The sequence below is a fragment of the Styela clava genome, chromosome 13 (assembly GCF_964204865.1).
Source record: "Styela clava chromosome 13, kaStyClav1.hap1.2, whole genome shotgun sequence".
Taxonomy (NCBI): domain Eukaryota; kingdom Metazoa; phylum Chordata; class Ascidiacea; order Stolidobranchia; family Styelidae; genus Styela; species Styela clava.
Window position 1 is genome coordinate 15,513,081 of NC_135262.1, and position 9,040 is coordinate 15,522,120.

General features: G+C 33.1%; 1 protein-coding gene across 2 annotated transcripts; it reads right to left on the bottom strand.

Moving 5' to 3' along the window:
* Positions 1–252: 252 nt before the first annotated feature.
* On the bottom strand, positions 253–7,323 carry LOC120332932 (Golgi-associated plant pathogenesis-related protein 1-like). 2 transcript variants are annotated; one of them, XM_039400280.2, is made up of 5 exons: positions 7,178–7,323; positions 6,183–6,326; positions 2,382–2,493; positions 1,830–1,999; positions 253–1,516 (listed from the first exon to the last, which is right to left on the bottom strand). In XM_039400280.2, the coding sequence occupies exons 1-5, from the start codon at positions 7,215–7,217 to the stop codon at positions 1,359–1,361; spliced, it is 624 nt and encodes a 207-aa protein (XP_039256214.1). In that variant the 5' UTR covers positions 7,218–7,323; the 3' UTR covers positions 253–1,358. The 2 variants fall into 2 exon arrangements, with proteins under 2 accessions (XP_039256214.1, XP_039256215.1); XM_039400281.2 differs by lacking the exons at positions 6,183–6,326; positions 7,178–7,323 and adding an exon at positions 2,841–2,998.
* Between the last annotated feature and the right edge of the window lie 1,717 nt (positions 7,324–9,040).

The following is a 9,040-nucleotide window of genomic DNA, read 5'->3' on the forward strand; positions in this document are numbered from 1 at the left end:
AATACCAGCCTAAAAGATTTAAGTGCTGATCGAATATTTTTCTAGAAATCAAAAAAATCCAACCAATTGCTAAAACAGCAAATCTATAAACTGGTCCACAAATAAAAAGACAATTTCGTCGGAGTCGGAAGTTCTTGGATTTGGCAACAGAATCAATTCACACATTCAAATATCCCTATATAGGTATTGTATCTTTACTGGAGTACATTCCTGTGCAAGTATATTCCTCATGCTCTAAATAATATCAATACGTTCTTAGCAAGAAAGTAATTGTATTAGTGTGAAATGTTCACTTGCATTTTTAAAACATTTATATCCGAATACTATGAAGAAAAAAAAAGATTTCTAATGGCGGGCGGATGAAGATCTTAAAAGGTTCGATGAACCAACTTCTCACTAATTCTTTTGCATTATAAGAGGAAATCATGACCGAAAACTAAGTAAAGACTAAACTGAGTCTAAGTACATCGATTATAAATGATATATAGTTCGTAACATATATTTTTTTGGTTACATATCATATAAACGGTATCTAAATTCTTACTATACTGTCAAAATGCTATTTTTTTTTACATTTTCTGAAATCAAAGTAACACTTCATACAGCATTACAGAACACCAACTACAAAATAATAAGCCATATAGAATTAGTTGGCAGAACTCTTGGTTAATAACTACTTTTAACTGATGCGGGTTCAACCTATGTGACTTTTGGCAAGGTTTTCCAACTAAATAAAATGGTAAAAATGAAGCAAAAGTTGAAAACAGTCCCAGTCCTACATTAACAGAATAGAGAGGAAATATAATAATGTGTAACAAGACAAAACACAAATGAACATGTCGGATGTTTCAATGCACTAATCTGACTGTTTTATTTTTTTCTGGCGTTTTTATTCGACTAATATTTAATTGAAAAATAAAATTTTGTTAAACATAAATTATTTCTACGCTGTAAGGGTAAGAAATAAATCTCGATTACTTTGAAAAAATCAAGCCATGAAGACTAAATTTGAGATGTGGGGCAAGTGAGTAAAAAGAATTAAAAACATTAATATTGTTTCGAATACACAAGAAAGTATATGTTACATAATTTTTATTGATTTCGTAAATCTACTTTTGGAAAAATATAGAAAATGTACATGTTCTGGAGAGAATTTAACAAGAAAATAGTCAGAAAATAAAATCATTTTCAGAATTTTGTTCAAAATAAGATACAGTTTTTTTCTCCTCAGATGGACATAAATATTTTTTTATGTATAATAAATTAGTTTCAAAACGACTTGTATTTTGATATACACTTGGCTGGTCTAGGCATAGTTTCAAAACATCTGCTTTTTAAAAATATATAGTGTACTGCAATTATTTTGCTTTTAGAACGTTTTCTTCGAAGAATCCAGGATTAGTGACATTTCCTGCAGGTTTGTATCTCCCTACTGCATATAAACCCCCGTTTGAAGCTTTGGCGATTCCGGCTCCAAACTCCTTGCTTGACTTCCAGACGACTTGAGTGAAATGGCCTGGAGTAAATCAGATTGTATAATTTAATGCATTTTCTTTCATTTATGCAAAAATTGCCAGTTTTCAGACTAATCAGGTTAAGTTCCATTATTTTCAATATTTTGTATGTTATTATTATAATTTATTTTCTCCGAAGAAGTGGAACCATTCACCAAACGTCTGATCGGAATACAAGTATTTTACTACAAAATTTTCATATAGTGCACAAAAAGAATTTAATCCATAGTTTAAGGAGAAAGTCTTTTTTGCAATCCCTACCTTGGTGACGACAGTTTACATTTATTATATGACATGTTTCAATACAAAGCTTACCTGTTCCTCCTTTGTATCCCGGGTTGCTGAAATCGTAATATTGAATTTCATCGTACCACATTTTCGCGGCGTCCTGTCCACTGAGTTCAGGGGACCTCATCGCCAAATTCTCACCCAGGTCTGTATCAGCATGTTCCAGTTGTCCTCGCTTAGCAAGACGTTCCGCCCAACTAAACAAAAATAATTATGATCTTTTTTTCTTCCGAAAATTCGTGGAATGTACTAAGACTTTGAGTGAGTTGAGCTTCATGGTTTCTTTTCTGACAACTTGATATAAATTCATATTTTATTTTATTATCAATAATCGATGAACTATCAACAATCTAAAGAGCAGGCCAAATTTTCAAATTCTCACAATACACGTTTTTTTTCGTGCAATGAGAAGCGCTATCCAGCTGACTTGCTTCCAGAAGATCAGAAATTGATGTTCTCATTTTGTTTGAAAATCTTATTTTGAGTAGGAAACTACTTTCAAATCGATGTATCTGTGGTTATAAGGGTCAGTGGCGAATTTTCAGTAGTTTGTTACAAAATAAAATAATTTCCACTTACATTTGAGCATCCTTGCTCATTTCTGCGTTTAGAGTCAGAGGTGGTACTCCATGTTGTTTTCTGTATACATTTTGTGCTTTCAACAACTGAGCAGCAAACGAGTCATCCCCAGCTAAATATAATTCAAAATAAAAAGTGATCATGGAGCGCACTAAAAATACAGGATTAATACTCTGCAAGCAACGCAAAAGGCTTGGGAAATTGAATAATCGCTATGGCCTTGTAATTTTCGCGTGAACGTATTAATGGAATCGCGAGTTATGTACTTATTGAACGCTGAGTTAGATAATGGGGGTCGTTTTGCCAAATTAAATTTTTATGAATGAGGTTTGTAGTACAAGAACGATCATTCGACAGCTTCAAATAGAATAAGTATTTCAGCCTGCATTATTGCAACAGGCATTAACTCGTGGGACTCTTGGAAGAGACACAACGCTAAAACAGATTTAGGTATTTTACCTGGGGCTGGTGCCCTGTCTTCCTCTTTTCGCTTATCTTGCTTATTAAAACAATTTCCCATATTACCGAATTACGTTTTTTTTTTAATTTACTGCTAAAAAATGCAACTGTAAGTGAAGAACCATGAACGAGAATTTTGAAATTAAGCTACTATTTCTATTTTAAAAATGTTACATCAAAAGTTATGAATTTTATTAACATTGATTGTGTTATTCGCATTTTACATAAATAAAACAAACATTTTGTCTCACTCTATATCTCTTATTACTTGACTGTGAATTATTCAATCTTCTAACGAAGTTTTTACATTCTATTCCTGTGCGATGATTACGGTACTTTTACTGAAATGATAAACTCGCACCCTCGAAACAAAAATCATTCTGTTAAAATCAATAATCAGGTTGAGAGAAATTCGTAGGAATATTCAATTTTAAGTCTTTTTAATGAAACGCCTTTAAAGCAAGTGAGTCTATAACATTGGAATTTTGGGTAAAAATTGAGAAAAACGTTTTCCATTGATTAAATATGTCGTGTTGGTATTTTGATTCGGCCCGCAATGAGCCCTTGCTATTAATCTTCACCCCAAGCCCGCCCACGAATACTGCATGACATGTACAACATTGACGTATATCACGCATAAACGTGGGTAAGTTACGCACGATTGGCTATGACCATGATCAATACAAACTTTCTTTTATCTTGAAACGCTCTCGTAATTATGATAAATCATTAAAAAACAGTAAATCTTTGTACTGGTATTCAAGACGTAGGAATTTTCGCCATACCAAATCTCATTACATTACTGTAAATTTTTATTTATAATATGCAGCTGATTTCAAACGAACTCCCCAATGCTTATTAGTAGTCAAATAATTTTGTAGAAAATAACAAAATTTTGGGTGGTCTAACCACGTGTTTTATATTTTGACCTCCTGTTTATTGAAATATGTCAAAAATCGCTGTCCTTATTTAAACAACTAAATTGGAATGAGCATATAGTTTCATTAGGTAATTCTGAGTAAGTCTCAACATAATGCCACCCGAATCTAACTGACATTCCTTCTGGTTTGTTTAGACTAATTTGTACGTTAATGCGGTATAACTTGAATTTCCTCACTATGTCCTATCTATATCAAATTCGCAAATGAAGGAATGTTTTACATTCATTTTTTCCTACTATATTTGATAAATATGACAAGTACCCGATGGGCGTCGTAAAATTCGAGTTGAAGATTACTTCGGCAACGCTGTTTTCAAAGAGCTCGAAAATCCAAGTCACATAATCAATTAACCTAATTCCTAGCTAGATGAGGTGCTTCAATTAGAAGTTGTGTTAATGACATTCACTGCTACTTTTATGGACGGCGGTCGCTGTTAATCCAAATAAAGCTACATCGTAGTTGCAAAACATTTTCACACGAACTGTTTGATAAACTTCAATTTTTATGTTCAATTTAACTAACACCAAATTCAGGTAATCTTCAGCTGTTCTCAGTGGACTGTTATGTTATTGGCGGTTCTAATAGAACATGAGTTGTATGTATATTTGCTCGAACTATAACCAATCTCTAACACTTTCTTTTAAACTTCTACCATGCCAGACCGATGTCGTTGGTATTCAGCGTATTCAAAAACCCTCAAGAACGATATCAAGTGCACTTGAACATTGGCTAAATTATACCTCTGTTTACCTTAAATGCACATTTTTATAATAAGTTTTATTGCCAATTTCCATACAAATTCGGATTCAATACGTCTAACAAAAAACATAGATAACTTGTTCTAATATACTTGTTTATTGGTAAAACCAATTCTCGCTTACATTTGCGGTTTGACGATACAACCTTTCTTTCCCCTAAACTACTTTAGCTACGAAGTTTCCATAGCCAAAACATTAAAATATAAAGTTGTAGTTGTTAAAGTTGTACAAAAGATAATATATCATTAACAAACGATTTGTATAGTTTAAGTGAGACTTACTGTAACAAGGTGATATGTACTACAGAACAATTATTCTTTGCTCAATTGTTTAACGATTTGCACATTATTATTCTGATACTTGATGATTTGTTGATGATCTAGCCACTTATTGCTCATTCTACATTATAAATCAATCTCCTCAAACGAATTTACACTATTTTATTGATCTACATCTGAATCACATGTATGTTCTTTTCTTATCGTTTCTGCTCGTCTGAGGAAGTCGAGCATTGGTAAGACCAATCGTTATAGAATGATTTTCGTAGAAACGAGAGGCGAGGATTTTCAACCACATAGTACATCTTAATGTTGTTATATCACGTGGCGCTTTGTTGCTCAAAGTGTTATTGAAAATAAATACACTATAAAATATCACGGGTAATTCTAGTCGAAACGACAATAATGAGGAAACAGTATAATGATTGCGCTTATAACTCAGATTTATTTTATAGCTGTGAGTTCAGCATTCGTTTCGCAATACGATGACCATTTTATTCGAACATGTTTTTGACTGTGCTGATGCCGATAAACACGTACGTCAACTAATATTGAGAACCTTTTGCATCCTTAACATTATTGCTTCAATTATCTACGTATATAACTTAGTATCATCACTTGTATGGTCCAAGCTCGATAATATACGATTGCTTACCACCAAAAATGCGCGTTGTTGTAACATAAACCAATTTTTACTAGTCAATACATAATAACCAAAGTGTGTGGCAGAAAAAATAGAAATAAGCGTAATTTGGATATACACTAACTTACGCACATTGTCTAATTCCAAGATAAATCAATGGATCCCATATATATCCTTAACGCTACTGCGCTATATCGATGAAATAGCCGACTGTTTAATGTTACGCGGGTGGCAATTTTGTAGATAATTACGGTCGCCTACCTAACGACGTCAAATGACCGACTGTGGTATTTTGATGTGGGATTGGTTGAATGGTATCGAAGGTATGCGCTTTCCGCTCTAATGCTTGATTTAATGCGCTGAACAAAAATTTTCAAGTTTCTGTGTGTCATTGTTGACTTGAACATCGTAGCAGAGCGGAACCAGGGCTTACCGAGATTTTTTTTATATAAAATATATCATATTTGGTATACACGTATTTCAAAGATAATTTGAAGATATGACTGCAAGCGGTATAGTTTTAAATTCCTATAATGATAAAGCGAAACAACTTATTGATATCAAGTCTGGCCGATTCTTAAAAAGTACTTTTAGTTGTGGTAAATTCTTGGCCCACGTTTGGTCCTTACAACTTATTTATACGAGTATAATTAAACAAGTTGGCATATTTTTTAGACTAAAACATAAATACGTGATATTCTGAAAATTGAAAGCTTCGTTACCGTCAACGGTCTCATTCGGTTTGTCTGTCGGTTCCTCTTCAGGTTTGTCTTCCGGTTGTTCTGCCGGACTCTCTTCTTCTGGGACTTCCGGTTTATCGTCTTTATCTGGAGAGTCGTCAGGCTTCACTTCCGGTTTTGGCGGGCCTTCAAAGCAATTTCCCATTATTTTAATAGTTAATTCACAACATACGCACTGAGATAATATTGCCTATGTACATAGTCAGTTAGTACTACATGACATGAGTGACTATATACTAAACGCACATTTCATATAAACTTTATTTCTAAATTAAATAAGTTATCTGCGATTTGTTGCAAAATTTCATGCACAAATGTAGTCTACGTTGATAGCAATAGCAAACGCAAATTTCTGCCTTTTTGCAGATAAAATTATAATGAAATATATCGATCTTAGCGCTAAAGTATTCCGGATGTCTAAGTAAAGGATGACGTCACATTTGAATGTCTGCCTGTGAACTTTTACTCAGCAACAGCCTATTTTTCAAACGGACATACAAAAATAACTATGGAGAGCATAAACACCATACAAAGAAAGGCACCACAATACATTTCTGCAATGTTGCAAGTCAGTATATATTGTGATAGAAACAATATTGAAAATATCTTGAAGTGAAAAAATTGAGTGGCACGCATTGCAATTCACGACGTGGAACGGAATTTAGATAGGAGAATATCCGAATGTTCCAATTTTGTGCTATATGAAGGCTAAATGTCTTATTATAATACTACGCTTTACGCTTGGTCCGCTAACGTCTACTTACTACTTAGACGCGCAAAGTCGAGCATGGGTATGGGTAGTTCGTATTTGTTTCTTATGTATCATGGATGGCAATGAACAGGAATGAAGGATCACATATCCACGATTGCAAATGTGCATATCTGTAAAGAGCTGTAAGAGGAACCTATGGAGTATCTAAGTTTGATGTCACATCAATTAGGAATCTTAATTATTAATGATATTTAATTATACTCACTTTCTTTGTTTCCAAACAATGAACTAAAGAAATTGCCCATGTTTCTACTGGACTTGAGTAATAGTTTTTATTTTACTATTATTCTTAAAAATATAGGGAAAAAAATAGAATCACAGACATTGCACTAAATACATAATGTAAATAAGTAAGCATATGCTCATTCCATGTCAGTCTTCTAAATGGGACCGCATACGGTTCTTTAAAATTTTGACTTGAAAATTGGTTTTACCAATCGTAAACACAAGTGTTGTTGGCAAATTACGACATACGGAGATTTTACGATCATACAAGGGGCGTAGTTACAACCGGAAAATGTATCTTTATTTGGATTAATTGAATTTTTAACGATTTTTTCTGCCAATGTATTGATTGTTTACTAGTGAGGTATTACGACACTCTGACAGAAATGCTATGAATTCATAGCTACCAATTTCCGTCCATCAAAATCCTAGTTTTCCTACTTAATAGCACATATATGTCAATTTCACTTTTATTCCTAAATTTAAAATCGGTACCAAAAATGGTACAAAATAATGCTTAAATAAGCTAATATCAAAGGTTGTTTAGTAACTCAAAATCCCAACATTCTCTACTCGAGTTTTGAATACATATCATGTTGTTCGGAGCTTTATTAGTGGTGACTCACTTCATAAAATAACTCACAAACACCCATTCAAATTCTTAAATTGAGTATGTTTAAATAATAGAACACTCTCGCTCCATTGTTCAGTATAGATTTAGATTCATTGCCAAGTTTGGAATACAATTATCTTATGTTTTCTTAATCATTGATCAAGCAATACTAATCATGAAACATGGTCCGAGTATATTATAACTACCCAACAAAGTACAAGAATTGAAAAGCAAAATTCTACAAATGTCGCCGCATAGTATCAAAATCAGATGAAATACTAGACTGTTCTAGAATAAATAGCCTTTACAGCATACTTCTATTTAAATCGATCGAAACTCATCTCAACAAATCTGACTTTTTAAAATTTTATAACGTGATACCAAATTCATCGTATTCCAGTTTCTGCTTGAACACTTTTTATAATACCCGGGTTTAGAATAAAAGTGTAACGTTTATGCAATATCAACATTGGATTATGTATGGTCGCTATCGTTGCATCGTCAAAATATTGCATACTTTTACGGATGAGCGTCTATGTGGAGAAACTCGTTTCACACAGAAAAATAATATCAATTCATGCCTCAAATCAACCTCACCTTTAGAAGAATAGTTGGGTATGGCGGCGTAAAACCATGATTTCTTTGTGGTGTAATGGACCGAAACAACAAAATTATAACCGTCTATACTTGAAGTAGACATGTTTCTGAAAAGTGAGAAAGCGTTTTCTCTGATTTATGTCTGATCCGCGTTATTTTTGAATATCATTATATTATATATATATGCCATTTCGATTGGCTGAATGGGAAATACATTCTTTTGTTTGTTTATCTAACTCATCCTGAATACACAATACATATACTCAGCTGTCAAGGCACTATTATAAATATATTGAAGGCGTTTTGTGATTTTATGCTCCTGTAGTATAACCCACAACTTGCCGGGATGTTTTGAGAGTGAAAATAGTTCAAAATGTAGATACATACCTAACGTTCATTATATATAGATGTTTCGTTGATAAATTACATGAATTAAGTATTCAATTTTCTTTCTTACAGTTATACACTCCTATTGGGATTTGGTACGAACACAAGGTATTTTACCAAACTATTATGTTCTATCCAAAAAAGGCGATGCATTCGATGTTGTTTTTCCCAGTAAATATATACATTGAATGTAGTAAAATAACCCAGAATCCTGCTTAAAACCGAAGTCCGATAAATTGTTAATTG